This window comes from Homarus americanus, unplaced genomic scaffold, assembly GCF_018991925.1.
Source record: "Homarus americanus isolate GMGI-L3 unplaced genomic scaffold, GMGI_Hamer_2.0 scaffold11407, whole genome shotgun sequence".
In the NCBI taxonomy this organism is placed as follows: domain Eukaryota; kingdom Metazoa; phylum Arthropoda; class Malacostraca; order Decapoda; family Nephropidae; genus Homarus; species Homarus americanus.
In genome coordinates, this window is record NW_024721983.1 from 375050 (window position 1) to 395638 (window position 20589).

The 20589-nt window shown below is 37.6% G+C and overlaps 2 protein-coding genes across 16 annotated transcripts in view; one reads left to right on the plus strand and one right to left on the minus strand.

The window, feature by feature from the left end:
• Positions 1 to 14609, minus strand: part of LOC121861919 (spectrin alpha chain-like) — a 28711-nt gene extending 14102 nt beyond the window's left edge. For 2 of the 5 annotated variants that reach the window (XM_042359858.1, XM_042359855.1), the window contains exons 1-10: positions 14471 to 14609; positions 10282 to 10591; positions 9069 to 9300; positions 5827 to 8600; positions 5353 to 5517; positions 4809 to 4997; positions 3990 to 4149; positions 3273 to 3424; positions 1935 to 2099; positions 1153 to 1194 (exon numbers count right to left, since the gene is read on the minus strand). In XM_042359858.1, coding sequence (XP_042215792.1) covers positions 1153 to 1194; positions 1935 to 2099; positions 3273 to 3424; positions 3990 to 4149; positions 4809 to 4997; positions 5353 to 5517; positions 5827 to 8600; positions 9069 to 9300; positions 10282 to 10434 — 4032 coding nt within the window. In that variant the 5' untranslated portion in view covers positions 10435 to 10591; positions 14471 to 14609. Of the gene's footprint in view, positions 1 to 1152; positions 1195 to 1934; positions 2100 to 3272; positions 3425 to 3989; positions 4150 to 4808; positions 4998 to 5352; positions 5518 to 5826; positions 8601 to 9068; positions 9301 to 10281; positions 10592 to 13451; positions 13536 to 14470 lie in introns of those variants that run through there. The other 3 variants (XM_042359859.1, XM_042359857.1, XM_042359856.1) reach the window with 2 other exon arrangements.
• Positions 14610 to 15863: 1254 nt separating this feature from the next.
• The window catches only part of LOC121861920 (SH2B adapter protein 1-like), a 29509-nt gene continuing 24783 nt past the window's right edge, over positions 15864 to 20589 (plus strand). For 10 of the 11 annotated variants that reach the window (XR_006088130.1, XR_006088128.1, XR_006088129.1 and 7 more), the window contains exons 1-3: positions 15864 to 16613; positions 17619 to 17720; positions 18613 to 18660. Coding sequence is in view for 7 of the 11 variants with exons in the window: in XM_042359861.1 (XP_042215795.1) it covers positions 15978 to 16613; positions 17619 to 17720; positions 18613 to 18660 (786 nt within the window). In the remaining 4 variants the exon portion in view is untranslated. The remainder of the gene's footprint in view (positions 16614 to 17618; positions 17721 to 18612; positions 18661 to 20589) is intronic. The other variant, XM_042359867.1, reaches the window with a different exon arrangement.

A 20589-nucleotide genomic window follows, 5' to 3' on the forward strand; every position in this document is an offset into this window, starting at 1 on the left:
AATGACATAGAATTGAGACCAACTTATAATTTGTTTCATATTCAGAATATAAAAACAAATTTAATTTTCTCTTAAACTATAATATAAATCAAACTTTTCCAGCTTAATACACAAACTTCATACTTTTTAATGTGAATTAGTACTTAATCTCCCTATGATTACAATGGCACTAAAATACTAAATATCAACCAATTTAGGCAGGAGTGAAACCATCAAACTCTACAAATAACCAGTGAACATGCTACAATCATAAGAAGATACTTATCCTTGTGTTAGTCAAGACATTGTCCACACTAAGTAAATACTGTACAGTATACACGAGTTCTTACATACACCTGTTAATATAAGCACACTGCTCACACTAATTCTACGAACACACTGTGATTAAAAACACGGTCTAAAATACTTATCAATCATCATATCCTCACATCTATGAAAGTATTTTGATATGAACCTAATATCAGATATTGAACAAGTCCATCACACAACCCAACAATACTCCTGCTAAGATTTAATGGGTGATGTAATTTAGTGTCCACATAAACGGGGCCTGTGTACTGAATAAACTCAAACCTTTATATTCACCTGATACAGATGACTAAGTACATAAAGGAGTAATTCCATATTCTTGAGCACAATCATTTATATCTTAAAAGTGTATATAAGTATCATGCTATCATTAGTGACAACATTAATAGAGAAACATTTCCTGCGCTGAAATTTCTTGAATGTTAAACTAGGAATATAATTATATTTTACAAAAACAAATAATATATTGTCCAGGACGGTTACGGATAAACCAAGAAGAGATTACAGTACAGTACGTATAGGATACCCAAACAAAATATGAAGAGCACATTTACAAAAGACTTAATAAACTGTCAATACAAGACTTGTTAAAATACTCCCACTATTTCCTTCATGTGTGGGTTTCAATATCAAAAGATAAGTAAATAAAGAAACATTGCCGGGCAGGAAATGCTCTCCCAAGTGGATAACTACAATATCGTGGCCAGCAGTGCCAGGCGAATTATTAGTACTGAGCAGCTACTGATGGTAAAGCTAAAACACTACCCGTGGCCCCGGAAACACGCAGTATCACAACAAATCAGTGGTGTGTGCTGTGAGACAACCTACAACAAGACTCAGTACCTGGGGTATACCATAGCGAGAGTCAAACTCGGCTCGGAAGCTCTAGAAAAAGGAAGGGTGATGTGTTACCATGAGAGGAGTCACTTAGACTATTCCCTTAGCTAGTTTAGGTTTGTAGATAAGAGGATTACTCATAGTAAAAATTTTACATGTAATGAATACTATGATGTTCACTTAATGATAAAAAGGAGGTTGTAAATACCCTTTATAAACTGGATCCTCTCATCCACAAACACACAAAAAATTACATCTTCACCAGCAGTTTCAATTCTCAGTTGTTTGTCTAAAGTATCCAGGGATAATTACATTGCTCACAGTAATTCATGAAAATAAAACCAATACTGTACTGTACACTATTTACAAAACATTATCTAAGAAAATAATACTCTACTGACAACCACACTGTTATATAAGCAATATAATCAGAATTGTATAACAATAAATCTGCCAAAAAATAAATTAAAATATAACACCTCCTAAACTCAAAAACTACAGGACCTCTGTGTAAGTGTGGCATCAGTGCTGGATACCTAATACAGGTAACTATATGTTCAGGGACTGACTTTACAATCAAAAATGCATCACAGATAAAAGTACATTGGAAGAACTGTTAACCTGAGAGGACTTAAACTGATAAAAGAGATGCCCTGACTAAAATATAGATCAGTTTGAGATAATCAAAAAAGTGATGAACATTACCAGTACAGCATATAGTTTTATAATAAGCTGCACTTCTTCATACAGTCAAAAAAAATAATAATAATTCCAACCCATAACATTACCTGATGCCTCTCTAGAAGTGCCTCGGCCCCAGTGACATCAGTAGCCAGCTCTTCCGAACTCACTAGTCCCATCATGGATGCAATCCAGGAGCTCAGGTCACGGTAATCACTGAGGAATCTCTGGAGGTCATACGAGTCGAGCAACTTTTCCTTTCGTGCATTTGCCTGGAAGAAAAAAATATGGTTTTTTTGTACAAATCAAATAATTGAAAAATATATACTGTACAGGGTGTGTATGAAGAACAGGTGAAGCATGAACGTCATATACAGGTTGAACCCCTCTAACCGGTCACCCTTGGGATCTGACCAGTGTTGGAATATAGAAATTTCCAAACCACATTAGCTGAAGTCTGGTGGAAAGCTTCTCTACTCTACCAATACATTAAATAGAAATACAATACAATTGAATTAAAATTAAGAAATTTTTGCATTGCTCTCAAGGCTCTCAATATTAGGGGCCCATCACCAGTGATAAATGGGTCATAATACTGTACATGTGTCATTTTCAATTGACTAAAGCTTTCACTTCCTGTATTGAGCAATTTTTATTAAGCTGGAATGAAGCCTTCATCCCTTCTCTATCTTTCACCTCATCCCCATCACCTTATGTCGAATACAAAATACATTAAGCCCTTCAAATTCACAGGGGTTAGGTTCCCAAAATGGCCTCGAATCGCCAAATCCCCGAATAACACTTGAGGGTAGACTGGCACGTTTTTAATAAATTTGTTTCTGATTATTTGTGAGAGAATTTCCCCATTATTATTATTTTTAAGTGTTTTGTGTGTATCACACACACACGTATACAATCAGAAACCAATCAAACAAATTTATTAAAATTGTGCCAGTCTACCCTCAAGTCTACTCCGTGCTTTATTAATAACAAAACACAGACGAGACTTGAGAGTAGACTCACATTTTTAATAAAATTTGTTTCTGATTATTAGTGAGAGGATTTTCCCATTATTATTTATTTGTATGTTTTTTGTGTGTGTGTCTACACACACACACACACATATACTGTACAATACAGGTAAAGGAAATTACTGTCTAGAACAAATAGTTCCGTCCCAGCCGCAAAAATGCCGGCAACTTTAAAACTACCCACAGACATTCTTGGGTACATCCAGGGTGTAATCAGCGAATAATAGAGGACCACGAAATAAAAATCCGCAAATTATCCAGGCAAACTGTATCTATTCCTTGCAGACTAAATCCAAACCCTCAACCTATATAAATACATTCATTCATCACAGAAAATACAGTTACCAATATAAGATAATTTAGAAGTTAAATTACACTTATTTTGGCCAATGTTAGTCCATAATAGAGAGTTACCTTGGCTGTCAGCTGAGTCCACAGCTCATTGATTTCCCGCTGCTTGCCATAAATGGTGTCAGCTGCTTCAGGATGGGTCTGCATGAGCCTATTAGCAGTTTCATCCAATTGCCGAATTTTGTCTCCCAAGGCAGCAAGGTCACGTTCCAACCCTAGAGATAATATCAGACACATTAACCATGAGTGAACATGCTACACAAAATTAAAATGTAAGACTACTTTACTGTAAATTAATACATACAGTATATATAACAAGTAACAAAGGATGAAAACAGATTGAATTTTTAATAAACTCTTCTTACTTAAATGCTATACAGTCCATTAACTTTTTAACACAAAAATCACACATTTAATTTTTTCAGTAAAGCCTAATGTACAATAAATTCACCTTCAACCCAATCTGGGTGGTGAAAAAATCTACACTTGTATAATGTGACGGAGAAGAAATTATGTTGACTGATTCGTAGCAATAAAGTTGTTTAATGACTCATATTTAAGACAATATTCTGAAGCCGATACAATAGTGTAAGTCCATAATTTGGCACATCAGTAAAATTCCTACCAAATACAAACAACTCATGATTTTACAGAAAAAACAAGACTTTAATACAGTGAACTATTACCCAATGTATCAGAGAAATAGAACACATGGGCCATAACACACAGGTCTATAATTTCCAAGGGAATGACGCAAGTAAAATTAAAGTGATTGACTACCTTCGTGTTTGCGCTGAAGAGCCTGTACAGAGCGCAGGTCCTTGCCACAGTCATCGTTGTTAAGTGCCTCATCTTTCTCCTGAATCCAGTCCTTCGTCTCATCTACGTCTCGGTGGAAACGTTGAACCTCATGAGCAGACCCAAGCTGGAACTGCCTCTCCTATAGGGATAATGATGAAGATAAAGAGCAACTGAAATGTTGGTTTCCAGAGACAGCCTACAATACATGGTTGTCAGGTAAATAAATATATCGAAGTTTATTGTATGAAACCTGGTTGACATTCAGAACCTGATTGTACACCAAGTATATAAAGATGTGACAAAAGTAGCTTCAAATATTTATGCCAGTTGTGCTTAACTTTTCTGTTTTCCAGTGCCTTTGCATTCAAACAATTGAGTCAGTTCTAATTCTCAGTGGAATTTTTGGGGAGGGTCAGAACAAAAAACAAGGTTGGTCATGTCTGAGAGAGGAACAATTAATTCCAACAGGTTTAACCAAAGGGTATATCTGATATATAAAATTTATCCACCATTGAAGGGAAAGTTAGAAACTACCGTAAGTACCAGTATCATAAGACAATGACAGTACTCTATAATCTTCCATTAATATTCTTTGCATTTCCCATGGCAGCTACTGAGACAAGAGTTACTGTGATGATATTAACCTGAACCAAGGACTAAGGCAATAATGAATATGTACCAAAAAAATAAAGTGACTCACAATAAATTATAAAAATAATACAGTATACTTTAATTTCTTAAATTATTCTGTAACCTTGTACTGTATCAATATTATCTGAGTAACACTTGTTTCCTTACCTGTGCCATCTGCTGGAGGGAGTTCCACTTGGTGTTGAGTTCTTCAATCTGTGTCTGGATCTTGAGAGCAGCTTCAGTCTGGCCAAGGCTCATGAGCTGCATAGCAATTTCATTCATCTCTGCCAGCCGAACTTCATTAGCTTGTAGGTCTGTCTTGAAATCATCAAACTTCTTCTGCAGTACTTCAACCTATGTCAAAAGACACACAAGTTAATCAAGGAAGCTAAATCATTTAAGAACATTTTACCCAAAACATTTTGTAATGATTCTGTAATGGAACTTGGATTCAAATCATGTTATTCATTCCACCAAAGTTGATGTTAGATTATCCAATCTGAAATGAATTTCATGGAAAGGAAATTGGAAAGACAGGAGGGTGTAGTATAAATAATCAAACAAAGGAAATATACTTGAAAAAGAAGTACTATACATGAGTAAGAAAATTTGGGAAATATGCAGGAGCCCCCTTCAGGATATTTTAATCTTCTAATTGCATTTTTTTTTGCCAATACCTACAGTACAGTAGGTAACTGTTTTAGCTCACCTGCTCCAGGTCTTCTCCTACATCCTCAATCTGTGCATGTTGTTCTTTGTCCTTAATCCACTGTGCCAGCTCGGCAGCCTCACGCACGAGCACGTATGCCTGCACCGTTTCACTCAACTTCTTTTGGCGCTCACGGGCTGAGGCCATCAGGTTCTCATACTGACCCTGTTGAGGTAATTACATAACACTGATCATACACAATTTACTAAGGCTGAACTTACACAGTTTTTCAGTGAAACCAATAACAGTTTCCAAATTGAGGGATGCTGAAGTTCAAGCCTCAAAAGCTTCACAAAAATAAAAATCCTACATTTTCTATTTAATCCACATCTACCTAGTTTTTATACACAAGCTTTAAGCAATCAAACGTTTAAGCTAAAGTAGAAAATACCTATATTCTACAGTATAGCAATATACTTCCTGAATTAACATCAAAATATAAGTATTTGTTATCAAAACAAAACTTTAATTCACCTTAATCTGGCTTTGGCGAGCAGCAATGGAGTTGCCATCGGCCAAATTTTGTTGAGATGCCGTGAGACCTGAATCAATCTTCTTCACATATGCTGCAGGGACAAAGCCTTGACGATCGTTAACTTCTACTTTCCACCAGTCCTTGTTTGTGGCATTAAGGAGGGTCAGAACATCATTCTTCTTCATGGACACTTCTCGGGGAGATTTCTCAGTGTAATCATACAGAGCCACCACACATTCTTTTCCTGTTATATCCATAACAGGAACTTCCTGTTGACGACAGGCAGCAGCTTGGTCATCTAGAGCAGCAATGGTTGAGCTGAAAGCCTCCAAATCACTCATGAGGGCCTCATGCTTCTTCAGTAATGCTTCAGCTGAATCTTCATCCTTACCAAAGTCTCCTCCAGCAGCAATAGGCTCCTTCTCTTTCATCCATGACTCGGCCTCGTTGGCATCAGCAAAGTATTGGTGAGCCTGTAGGGAATCCTCCAAGTCTTGACGGCGCTGAGTTGCTCGTTCCTTCAGTTGAGCCCAGTGTTGGCTCAAAGTGTTGACTCTCTGTTTAATCTCCTCCCCAGCAAAGTGACCATCATTGATCATTTCCTCTCCTGATGTTGTAACTGCAACAGTTCTATGTTCATGATTGTTTACTTCTGCAAGAACAGCCTGGTGTTTCTTGATTAGATTCTGTACACCGATAAGATCTCGGCCACGGTTTGTTGAAGCTGCAATTGGCTCCTTCTCCCGAATCCAGGCCTCTTCATCATCAATGTCACGGAACAATTGCTGCACCAGAAGGGAGTCCTTGAGGCGCTGTTTACGGACAGTCATTGGCTTCTGCAGAGCATTGTAACGTTCCTGAAGAGTCATTTGTTTTGCCTTAATGTTCTCAGCATCAAAGTGTCCACGGTCAACAAACTGATCAGCAGCAATTCTTACGCCATCAATTCTGTCCTGATGAGCTCCAACATCAGCTTCCATAAGAGCATGTTTCTTAAGTAGGTTCTGAACACCAGTCAAATCCTTACCATAGTCTTCACTCATAAGCTGACCCTCAATCTCAGAAAGCCAGAGCTCAATGTCTTCAACACCACGGTTAAATTGTTGCTGCTGTGATGCTTCCTCAAGCTTGGATCCCTTCCTGCGAGTGGCCTCCTCAAGTGAAGTCCAAAGTTGAACAATTTCCTCCATGCGACTACTGATTTTATCACTAGCATAGTGATCTGCATCGAGAAGCTCTTTTCCGGTTGATGTTATTTCCTCAATACGAGACTTGTTAGCACTGAGCTCTTGATCAAAGTTCTGGTGTTTTTGGACCTTGCCATTCAAGTTAGTTGGATCTAAGTAACTGTCATCTGTAGCAAATTTCAGCTTCTCATTAATCCAACCCTTAGTTTCATCGCAGTCACGCTCAAATTGTTGGAGACGGTAAGAATCTTCCAACATGGTACGGCGGCGGGCAGACATGTCAAGCAAGGCCGTGCGACGTTCCAGTAACATCTCACGTCTCTGAGAAACATCATCTGCAGCATAATGTTGACCTTCAATTAATTTGGTCGCAAATTCATCTAAAGCCTTAATCTTCTCCTCTTGAGCAGCGAGTGACTTCTCAAAGTCTTCATGTTTCTTAATCAGGGCTTCAACTGAATCAATAGAATCTCCCAAATCTTCATTTTCAAGGAAAGCCTCTTGCTTGGCCATCCAGGTATCAGCTTGTTCAGTGTCCCGGTAAAAGAGCTGCAAGTCCATGCACTGTTCATACAGGATGCGACGCTCTTCCCACAGGGCAAGCAGAGCAGCCTTCTCCTGAGTGAGAGTGCTAAGCTTCTCCTTTACTTCTTCAGAGGCATGATGATTCTTCTCTACCAGCTTTTCACCAGCTTCGTGGGTCGTCTTAAAGCTGTCTTCCCGGGCATCAATCTCACCCTTGTGCTCCTGATGGCGTTCAAGTAAAGCCTCGGCTCCAGCCACATCCTTAGCAAGTTCATCAGCAGAGATGATGGCACGCATGTCATTGATCCAGGAGATGAGATCGCGGAAATCAGAGAGGAAACGGTGCAAGTAGTACGAGTCATCTAGACGTCGTCGTCGTTCCTGAGCCTTAGCTGTAAGTGTGGACCAGGAATGTTCAATCTCTGCTAGCTTTGACTTTGTCTGTTCAGCATGATCTGAATGGATGCCACACAAACGAGTGGCCTCTTCTCCAAGGGTTGACACTTTGTCTTCCAAGGCAGCCAGGTCACGCTCTAGACCTTCATGCTTACGCTGAAGTGTTTGCACTGATGCCAAGTCACGTCCATAGTCATCAGAGGAGAGCACAACATCCTTCTCTGCAATCCAGGCAATGGTCTCATCAGCATCCCTGTTGAAACGCTGAATTTCATGGGCACCAAACAGTTTTTCCTGGCGGGTGAGAGCAAGCTGGCGCAGGCGTTGCCAGGCTTCATTCAGGTCCTTCTTTCGTTTGGTGATTACTTCTACCTCCGGGTGCCCATCTGTCACCAGCTTCTCGGCAAGAGTGTTGACCTCTGTGACACGGTATTCTTGGGCAGCCATATCCTTTTGGAATTCATCAAACTTACGCTGAAGAACCTCCACATGTTCCAGATCTACACCAAATTCTTCAGAGGTGACATAAGTTTCCTTGTCATTGATCCAGTACATAACTTCGTCACACTGGCGCTGGAACTGCACCAACACTAAGGCTTGTTGCAGGCGCATACCTTTGTCTGCCAGGCGGCTCAGCAGTAACTCCCACAGGCGGTGAAGTTCATCTGAAGAAAATAAATAACATTTGTTTCTTTTAAAAAGTATTGTTCTTTGTGCAGCATTTCTACAACAAAATATAAAACCTAATTCAACTGTCACGGACGGATGAACACAAGCCCTCAGGTCTTAATATTATATAAATTAAACCATTATTCACAATCACACTGAAATGGTTGACAGATGCCATACGGCTGGAAGCACACTGGGAAATTCACTTCCTAATCTGATAAGTAAAGTATTATTACCTCTTCCTAATTAATTTAGCAATAGAGTATTTTACAACCACAGTGTACTTCACAAGTCCATCAGTTCAGAGAACAACCAAACTTTCTAAGAAAAGCAACAGCCACCACATAAGGCAATGTAAAATGTTAAATTCCCTAGTGATTTTTCAAAAAATTTTATGAAGCCAATTATAGTAAAAAAAATAAGTTCAACTATAGAAAAATAAACAAATAAATAAAAATACTGACCCAATTTATGTCTGATGATGTCTGAAGCAAAATGCTGTTGGTTGATCATCTCCGAGCCGGTGTTGTCCAGGACTACAATGGCATTCGAGTGTGCCGCCACCTCAGCTTCGAAAGCCTGGTGCTTCTGAATCTTGGCCTGCAGGTTTGTGGGATCTTTGTAGCTCTCATCAGAGGCAGCCTGCAGTTTCTCGTGGATCCAGGATTCCAGTTCATCGGCATCTCGTTTAAAGTACTAGACAATCACAAAGAAAAAAATATATACATGAGCAACAAGTAAAAGTATTTATTTCAGTACGTATATCCCAGAACTCAACATTCCCATTCAAAATAATTCACACAGTATCAATATCATCTACCTATTAGTATACCATAGTCATTCAAGTAGCAACATACATAAATTTGAAAATGCAATTCAGACGTTGACTTTAAGAACCAGAAGGTTAGGTTAGGCCCACAAATCCTCAGATGCCTTTCAATATAACAAGCCATCAGGGCCATTAGCAAGGATGGTATACTTTCATTAATGCAGTACTGTAGCTACATCTTATTTTGAAAAATCTATCATGGTATAATGACACACACACAGTACAGGGTATTTTGTACATTTGTTTTCTCGCCATTTCTAACTGCAATAGGGGTACTCTACTGCTTATGATTTTTAAAGTAATATTATATACAGGCAGTCCCCGAATTACGACCCTCCCAACTTACGATCACCCTTATGAACGGGATCCCAATTCATTAATTGCAAAAATTTATAATTGTAATCCCATTTTTTACATTATTTTCATTATATTATATTGTTTAACATCACTTTATTTACAGTACAGGTACTTACATTATTTGTTATGTATGGGATATTATTGTTGTTTTGTATGGGCTTTAACCTAACCTAATCTATGGACCCAAGAACGTATCCCTGTCCTAAGTCGGGGACTGCCTGTATATAATCAAATTTTGAATTTTAAACTTTATAAACTTTTTCTTTTCTTATAACAGTTTTAATTATTTTAATTTTTGACATCAAATAGAAACAGGCTGCGATGCAAGATATTTCAGCCAATCATTCACTTTCCTGCACAAGGCATAACATCTTAATCAGAGTTCAACCCTTCTTCCAAAAAGATCTTTAACAGACAAATTTATTGTTTTATTAAAAAAATGTATACATAATGAGAATTTACAAGTAAAAATTGACATCATCCAATCTTACTTGAAACCTGCGAGAATCTTCCAACTTGTCCCTCTTGAGGCGGGCATCAGAGCGAAATTGGGAGTACCTCGAGAGCACTTGGTCACGACGGTCCTGAATATCCTCTGCGGTCTCCAGGATCCGCACCTCCTTCACCACAACGTTGCCCTCCATCTTGGCTCCCGACTGATTCTCAGCTAACAGTTCAGTTTTTCTAAGCAGATGTTAAAGGCAATGTCTTATAAAATCACTTCTTTGTAATTGAACATTTATTTCATCTGACGGCTTTTTGTTCAATTATAACTTGATTGAAGAAATTAAAGTCCAAGATCTGAAAATATGAAGACAATTTAATTTTTTCTACATCTAAAATAATAAGATACTGTATACCCAATATACTGTACTTTCATATTCACCAATAAAATATTTTAAATACATAATTCTCTTTAAAGTAGAAAGTATAGTACAATACTGTACTACAAAACTATCCAATAAGAGTGCTGCCTAAGTACAGGTGCTCCTCTACCTATGAACGAGTTACGTTCCTGAGGCTTGTTTGAAAGTCCAACTTTACTCTTGTAGATACCAAACATATTGTAAAAAATGAAAAGGTTATGGATACAGTATATATATATTCTGTTCTGCAAGTTGATAAGTGTTTGCAGCAAAATTTTTACAAATAAATTGTCTGAACAGCCTGTACACTATACTTTAGACGAAAGTATAAGTACATAACACACTTGTAAAATTCCCACCAAATGGAGGAAGTCAGTCTGACAATGGCCACACAATGAGGGATTCTGTAATTAGTGATCCCCTAAAAACTACTGTACAGAACAAAATAAAGTGCCAGTTAATTCGTAGATTAATTCTTCCTAGGGGTGATGAGTCAAGTTAATGGAATGAAGTGTCGGTGGGTTGGCTTGTGATAAGACAGATTACGATAAGATTGGGTAAATATTTGCCCATTGGCTGTCCTCAGGTTTTGATACAAAAATAGGTTTTTTGTTGTATTATGGTGTGTTTTACTCAAATCTGACCATTACTTGTGCAAATTACCTTTTTTTTTTTTTTTACATTTACATTTGAAACACTGATAATTTGCACCAAAATGGCAGTCAGGTTTGAGTAAAACACACCATAAAACAAAGCAAAAAAAAATAAATAAAAAACATAACCTTACTTAACATAACCTATCCTAACTTAACCATTTTTTAAGGACACAGTCTTGATGTTGGTAGGGCACCATGATCTTGTAATATTTGGATTGCTTCATTATTGCTCTGATAAACTCGCTCAATAACAGCTTGATAAGGAAGAGAGCACTTATCACATGCCATCACGAGCCTTCAAAATGGTTGCTTCAGCCTTCAAAATGGCTGCTTCAAAATGATTGGCCAGCCCAGTCGCATGACATGATACTTGAAGATCATTGGTCGTCATGTCGCAAGGAGGAGAGGATGAGAAAAGTGACTGGCAACACGGCGGGTACAGAAATTTATGCCTAGAAATTTGTGAGATATGAAGTTGTATTTTTTTTTTTACAGTACAGCATGCCCTTAAAATTCGCAGAGGTTAGATTATCAAAACATCCGCAAACAGCCAAATCTGTGAATAACATTTGCTGACGGGGGGGTACATGTTTACTCTTGTGCAAAGAAATGTATATTCCCTTATGTGTTTGCCCTTAGGACAATAACTGTATTTATTTTACCTGTATTGTGTATGTCTCTCTACACACACACACACACAGTAACAAAGCACAGAGCGGACTTGAGGATAGACACACATATACACACAGGTAAACAAATTACTGTCTCTAGAATGAATGGCTCCCAGTCTCGGCCGTGAAAATGCCGGCAACTTTAAGACTACCCTTAGACATTCTTGGGTACATTCAGGGTGTCATCCGTGAATAATCGAGGTCCGTGAATAAAAATCCGCAAAGTGTCAGAGCATGCTGTATTTGTCTAATATTGAAAATTGGAAACCTGTGAACAGCCAATGGACGAATATTAACCTAAGATAGTTGTACCTGTGAGTTCTACACTGATAAAATTTAAAACTAGATCACCATGCAATGTAAGAAAACAGCTAGAAAATAAAATTTAAATTAAAAGCCATCCAGTATCACACATCCTCTGCATTGTTAACTTCCAGTAATAAAGTCCTGTACAGTACAGGAGGTGATCAATACTTCATACAAGAGCTCCATTCATTTCAAATTCAACTAGCAATCAAATCTATTTTATTTAGCAATAAATGCAAAAACATGAGTTGCAATTCCTCAAAACTTTTATTGAAATTTGAAAGTTTTGGTCAATGTGGGAAAAATGTCACCTGGGATCTGAATATTGAGTCATATACTGTATGGTTAGAATCTAACCATAAGGAAAAAAAATTATTATTTCTTCTATAACTTTTTTTTTATCAGAAATGGGGCATAGTGAAGATACACCTTACCTTGCTAGTGTTTGTCTTATTACAGTACCATGTATAACGTTCTGCACGATACTGACACTAGGGATTTACATTTTGGACACTTTACAGATGATGGAAGAACACTGTAAGCCCTAAAAATATCAATGGCTGGTGCATCATTCTCCAAAACACGGTGAATAACCCGCCAGTCAGCCAATGTACAGCCCTCACACACAGTATCCATCTCGAAACTGAGCAGGAATCGAAAGTTACTCTCATTGGCGCTCGAGTATTACGTCACATAAATACTCAAACTAATTCGCGAGCAAGACTGCGACGTAAAAAAAAATACCACCGAATGGCTAAATAAAAAAATTTCAATTATCTCAAAATTATACATTTCCGACAAAAACGTTATAGAATAATTTGTATTCATTTTTCCTCTATCTAACCATATATGACTCAATATTCAGATCCCTGGTGCCATTTTTCCCACATTGACCCAAGTTTTTTTTTTTAGAATTTTATCAAGTGAATCACAGTAACAAGCACTTGTAGACTATTACCTAGGACGCAACAGAATTATTAGCAACCACAGGAAATATATAATGAAATCCCCAATAGTAACAAAACAACCAAGCCTGGCTACTTCTGGACTGCCATTTGAAATATAACTGATGCTATGTACAAAAATACCTTCTGGACTGCTATTTGAAATATAACTGATGCTATGTACAAAAATAAACTTCCCCTCACCGCATTATACTTACAAAAATCACATTTCATAGTCTCAATTTCTTTTAAACTGTCCCATAAACACATGTGCTGCTTTAACAATAATCCTTACCACCAAGTTAGAGGCCACACCCAAATTGTCTCCACCCGGCACTAATTCTGGCACTTACCTCACTTGTTATGTGGACAAACCTTACATCTTATTTTATCTCATCTTTTACTCTTAAATTATCAACTTATTTCACACTGTTTCCTCCAGTATTATCACTTAGTTTTAGTTTAACAGTAATCCTACAATACAGCCACCTCACAACTGCAGTAAAAAGTAACGTAAAATTAAGATTCAACAACCGGAACAATCCTCGCCCCACCCCACCCACCTCTTCCACCAATTACCTTCCTCAAGCCACAAAACTTTATTTCTAACTTATACGATATATAACGTCTAATATTACACTTAATTATTATGTTGACGTCATTTCCATTATCTACATATGTATAAAACTTTCGTATTTGCTAAAAGTTATGGTAATATATCACTTGACAACCTTGACCGAGCTCTTGCCTTTCTCCTCCAATATTACCAGGAATTGTTTTTAACTTTCAAGAGTTTCCATTAAAATACTTACAGGTATATTATAAATAGTAGTTTCACATAGAAGAATCAACGTTACAATCAACAACTGAAGAATAAAAGAGTATAATAACTGGTCGCCATTATATCAGCAACACCGGAGGATGAGGTCATCACTCCATTCAGGAATTAATATTGGCGAAACTGTTTTAAATCACCTTGTACTCTCTGAAACCATCAGTTATTAATTACTTAAGTGCCCGTTAGTATCTCTCAAAAACAATGACTATCTCAATAATAGATGGAAAGCTACAGTACAGTACATGGGGTGGGGCAGAGACCAACGGGCAGCCACCCACCCTTCCACACCTGTCACTACACTCACTCCCATCCCACACATCAATCCTCTATCCCACCTAAGTCTCTAAACAAACATGATCACAATGACAGTATTATAAACACTTCTGGGATGATATTTACCTTGTTTAGCTGTAAGTTTGAGGTCCCTGACGGCTACGGACCTCCTTCGATTGTCTGACGGCTAGTGTGGTGTGGTGTTACTGCCTCAGGAAGACCCCAGGAGACACTATCCTCTGTAGTCATCGATTTCCTCATAATAGGCGTTGGCAGCAGCTATGTGGGTATTAAAGTTGTTTATTATTTAATTTATATACGTATTTAAAATATTTTTTGTCACAGAGAGGATAAAAAGGAACAATAAATCTAAAATACTAACATATACAGAGGGAGGGTGTACGGTAGACAGAAGAGCTCGTTGAGTTTTCTTTGAAGTAACACAATACGAGTAACTTACATATTCTTCACACACTTGTACCGTGATTTAATATTTATGTACAATGCAGATATACAAACAATATCAAACAATTATTCGAAATAAATATTTGAGAGAAGATTATACAAGCAGTGGTAGAACAAGAGATCAAGTATAGTACTGCCTCGACCTGACCAAAGGGCCAGGTACCAGGTTTGTATTTCTAGAGCAGGTCAAACAATTTTCTAAAAAGGTCAAATATAAGGACAACCCCTCATATTTTCAAATGTTATGTAATTAATCATGATCATATTAATTATTAGGCCTAGATGCGGTATATAATAAATAATCTTATATCATAATACAACGAGAACGGGCACACCAATCGCTACGAGGGCTCTATCAAAACTTTTGTTTTGTCATATTGCATGATTTGTTTCACAAAATAAGGGTGCATTACTTAATGGCGATGCATGAGTATTCAAAACCATTTGCGTAAGTTCAGTAAAACACCTGACTCCTGCTGCATTTTCATATTCCTGTACAGTAACCCAGATCGCAGGGTAATGCAGAGGGAACAGCACAAGAAGCTCCTGCAGGGCTTGAAGCAGAGAAGGGAAGAGTGGAGCAGGGTGTACTCATGAGAGATAAAACACTGTGTACTGTGTATGGGTTAACCTATAGTCCGTACAGTAGGCCTAGCCAGTACTGCACACCCATACAAGTATAAGTCTTGTTACAGCGATTCTAAATGAACTGTTTTGGTATTTATTGATTTTATGAAATGTTAATATATATCTTAATTTTTAATCGTATTTCCTTCATTGTTGAAATAAACTATAGACCAAACTATGGAGAGTTGAGAGGAATTATCTGTTTCCCGCCACAGATGGTTGGCCCAGAGTGTTAGGTCAAAGGAGAGACTTTTCTTTGGGCTAATATATGTTTGTTGATAAAATATAATCTAGCACTACTTAATTATTATGTATAAAATTAAATGAGTTAGTATTACACCTTTGTTTTAATATTACTTGAAGTTTTAGAATTTCTGTGGTACTTATTGTTAAGAAGCTCGTTTGGTAGTTGGCATGTAAACAACACTGAGAGCTGCGGCAAGATGGAGACCTGAGGCAACACACAGGATGGTGTCCAGTGTACGGCCTAAGGGATTTATTCCTAGCTGACGCCGGAAAAAGGCCATGACAAAGCCCCACCATGGCTACTGCGGTGGACACGGAGGCCGAGGACCGACGGACTGACTGGGAGGAGTTCTGTGATAACCAGGCCAGGGTGGCCGCCGCCGACTTCGTTAAGTCCTGGAGAGTGTTTGTGGCACTCCAAGCTCAGTTCAGGGAGTTGGAACACAAGGAACTGGCTCAGAAGTTTGCGGAGCTATTTCCAGGGCATTTAGAACAAGCATTACTTAATCCTCCCAACGGTGTAAAGGTCCGTAATGGTGTTGGCAGTGTGGCCACTACAAGGTCTGCCTCGGCTGATGACATTCTGGAGGTGACAGCAGTAGTTAGTGACGAGGGGGGCGAGTCCCCGTCCCCTAAAGTGTCTCACAAGCCTTTCTTTAGGAGACTGTCTTTTAAGGGACTGAAGAAGGGTAAAATATTCTTAAAACAGCATTCTGACGAGGTGGAGTTATCTCCCCACCACGACAAGCAGTTGAAGAATGAGCGGCACAAGGCCCGCACGGTGAAGCTGGCCGTGGAGTGCGTACGGGAGGGAACCGTGCACCTCTTAGCTGGAGACACTCAGGAGGGCCGGCCACATTGGTTGAAGTGTCGCATGGCTCTTGTTAAAGTCGCTGCTGGACATATGCTTGAATTTTATGCACCTCCTAAGGTGTGTGTACTGTATGTCTTGTTAATACAATGCAAAGAAAAGGAAGGGTAGTAGAATAACATTTATAAACACAAATGTCATCATTCAATTACAAGATTATTCTGTATTATATATAAAACTTTGTATTTTCATATTAGGTCGTCTGTTACTCTTGTATTTAATGGGTCTAAAATTATAAGTGCTTTTGTTTACATTTGACAAGTCTGGGAAATTCCTAAATCACTTGATAATACAACATATTTAATCTAACATATCAACATAAATTTAAACTTCGCCTAAATATTATTACCATATGTGATTTCCACATAATCTTCCTCTCAGCATCTAAAGATCACCTGTATATAACTGTTGGTTCTGCAGTGATCCGACCAAAGAATTGTGCCAACAGCACAAGGAACAAAGGAATGCAACTTTCATCTTGTCTTTCTTTTAAATATAGAAGATAGCCATAGTATTTTAGGTTAGGTTAGTTGGGTGTATTTTATGAACGACAAACTCTATAATGTAACGGTGCAAGGACCTGTACTGTACCTGGTTCTTCATTAACTGCAAGCTGCTATTCAGTAACACATTTTATAAACAAAGTCCCTGAAGTATACTTATTTAGTGTTCTTACCAGTTAATGTAGCCACTTTTGTCATCCAGGGAGGAGGTGGAGTATTGTTTGTCTTGGTTTTTCTTACCTTCTTTTTGCAAACTAATAAGATTAAATCATCATTCTTTCATACCTGGACTAATTAGTTTAATAAGTGACAGACTTGTACCGTGACTGGTTATTTTAAGGGTTATAAGGGGTCAGAGATCAAAAACCCTAAAAATATTAATTTTGTGCATCGTTCAGCCGCATTTTACAGGGGTCGAAGGTTACCAAAAACTTTATAAGTTTTTCTTTTCACACCCCAAGCAATGAACTATTTTGTTTCCGAATTACGTCTTTATTTTCAATCCTTGTTACTGTATTAGTATTCACTTCAGATTTTATGCTTATAAAGAACCCTCTTTCAGAGTATGAAGCCCCGTACTGGTGTATTCTGCATATCAATAAATGAGGCAAGGGAGACTACTGATTTGGAGATGCCAGACCTTAGAAACACATTTGTTATCAAGGTGAGACAGAGCAGAGATTGTAGCTCAGGGGTTTGGGTAGACTGAGATCATTTCTTTTTGTGTTCAACAAGTTAAAAAGAAATTGGTTCAGTGAGGGAATAACAACTGTAAAACATGTATCATTAAAAAGGATTAGAAACTGTATATTTGGGTTGTTGTAATTTCATATTTAATAAATTTCATTACTAGCAACAGGTTTATTGAGTTTCTTGGTATATCATTAGAGAATTGTTGATAACTTGTAATTTGTCCTTTATTAGTACTTACAGTATAGGCCTTGATAACTTGATGTACAGTATGGTTTAAGGTTTTCCCAGAGTAAAATCCAGTGTCTATATATTTCGTCTTAAATCTTGATCTTTATTCATATGTAGTAACTCCCCCATCACAAAGGAGGGGATACAACAAACAATTCTGTCTATCTGCCCTACCATCTGTTTGTCTACCCCTCTGTGACCTTCTATGTGTATTCAGTAACTTAACCAAATGTGATTGAGTTTTAATCAAATTTAGTAAAAAGGAATACAGTACCTCTATATCCTTACCCCTTGGGTGAGTTCAGCAAAAATCTAGTTCAGAGAGGTCCACGATTAGGGTTCAGGCAGAGGGATCACTTGTGCACCTTTTGCCTCACCTTTGTTTCATGTTATTTTCAACAACTGAGGCTAAAGTTAAGAATTGATACTGTATAGGTTTTTCTAATTTAGGTTTTCTTAACTATCATAGCAGATATTAATTAGTGACAATTCATGATTAGGTTGAATAAACAAAAAAAATATGTTAAGTCTGATTTAGATTGTTGTACTCTAAAACTTGCATTTTGGAGAAGAAATTATTGTTTCGTGTAGGTGAAGTATATGTATTGTATATGGAGGTATGTGATTTATTGCAGCCATCGTGGGCATCATCAAGGATGTTTGCATTTCCACACATTTGCCAGGTTTTGTAGTCATTATTCCAGTATTTATAGCTTGAGGCACACCCTGAGTATTTTTTGGAAGGTGTTTTCTCACATGATATTAAGTGTACCCTAGTAATGTTATCATTACTCTTACTTATCTTTGTCGGTTTGAGAAAGTAACAATGTATAAATTATTATTTAGTATTTTATGCAAATCAGATGGTTAATTCTTTTCCCAGGTGTTTCTAACTGTGTTGGTGTATTTATGCTTACCGGGTAACTGAAATGCTTTTGGAAATGTTCTACTTTGTTCTGTGTTTCCTTAATTTTGAATTATCAAGACTGGGCATTTTTATGATGTATGTGTTAGGTTATTCAAGCAGTATATTATCTTCAAAAACTAAGTTCCCTTTTACTGTGCTATTAAAGTCCTTTTCATATGTTAATTTTTGTGTGCAGTATCATCACTGTGCAACTCTTGTTGTCTGCCAGCCCTCACTCTTGAATTTTTCACTCTTTTTCAAGTTGTTTTTAAAGCTAGTCATGTGTATGTTTAATTATGTCATATTTCTTGTTGTCTTCCCCAACCAAATGATACTGGGATCCAGACTCCATCAGATTCTTGCTTTCTCAGTGTTATCCCCAAATTATTGTTGTTGTTAATATCTTAACATTCCCTAGATTAATTTTATTTGTGTGAAAATAGTGTACAGTACTAGGCTACACTTAAGAGCTCTCCCCAGGCTAGTTTAGGTCTCACAATATCTTAAGTGGAACTGCAGACTGTAAATGGATGATTGCAGTGTAATATCCCATTTTTATAGTTGAATAGATGTTAGAGCGACCTAATTTCCTTCCCTACTGTGTAAACTAAGGCTCCTCAAGTTGGTCAAGAACTGAAGGCTGAAATAGGTTCAAGCAGTATGAGATGTAGTGTTGAAAACTGCAAACCTGATTAGCCCTACTGGTTCTAGAGACAGCAGTTGGTTTCTTGGATATTCGTTTGGATTTGACCAGAAGGGAAGATTGTAATATGATTATCACTTGCAGCAATACAGTGCCCATTTAGATAAAGTCACCAACTATCAAGTAAATGCTGTAACAGACTGTGGTAGACTAGCCTGTGAGGTGCTTGCCAGATTTCCCAGTAGTCTTCCCCGGCCATAAAATAAAATATTACGCTTCAGTCCTCCATTTATTGTCAGAATATTAACCCTGTTTACCCAGACATAGATTTGCATGTGTTAAAAAAGGGCAACAACCTTTATTCTTTTTCTTTTTCTTATAGTTGTGTAATGTTATATTCACAGATGAGAAGAGTTAGATTAGTATGGGGTCTTGGCATGACAGATTGACCAACTCTCTGCAAATCTGTTTCTTGGGTTGACAGTCAATAGGGTGACTTTAGTGAGATATTTATTTATTTAATTTTTTTTTTCTCTCCAATATATCTTGTCCCAGCAGTATCTTGAGGATAGTATGGTCAAATACTTTCAAACTTATAGTAGTGGCTGATCATTTAAATACAATAGATCAATCCAAGAACACCTGATCCACATTCAAGATCTTAAAGAAGGGTTGGGTAAGACTTATGTGATTACCTGCAAGTGCACATTAAGTTTCATCACTTACTTTCTCTTATTGATCCTCACCAGTCTTACCAGAATGGACAAGGAGAGAGTTCTTTGTCTTTCTGTCCATCTGGCATAAATTTCTCCTTTACCACCAATTATACAGTACTGTAATTTATGTTAAGCGTCTTGAATTAGATAAACTTATGTGAAATACACTAGTGGAAACCCTTAGGTGATGCGTATTGGTGTGCACTGCAGCTTGTCATTCTTCTTGCCAGAATGTAGGGGAGGTATTGTTGAGCTTCACAACCACCCGTTTGTCTCACCGTGTATCTGTCTGCCTGCCTGCTCATCTGTTTGTTACTACTTACTCTACTCAAAGACTTTTGGAAAG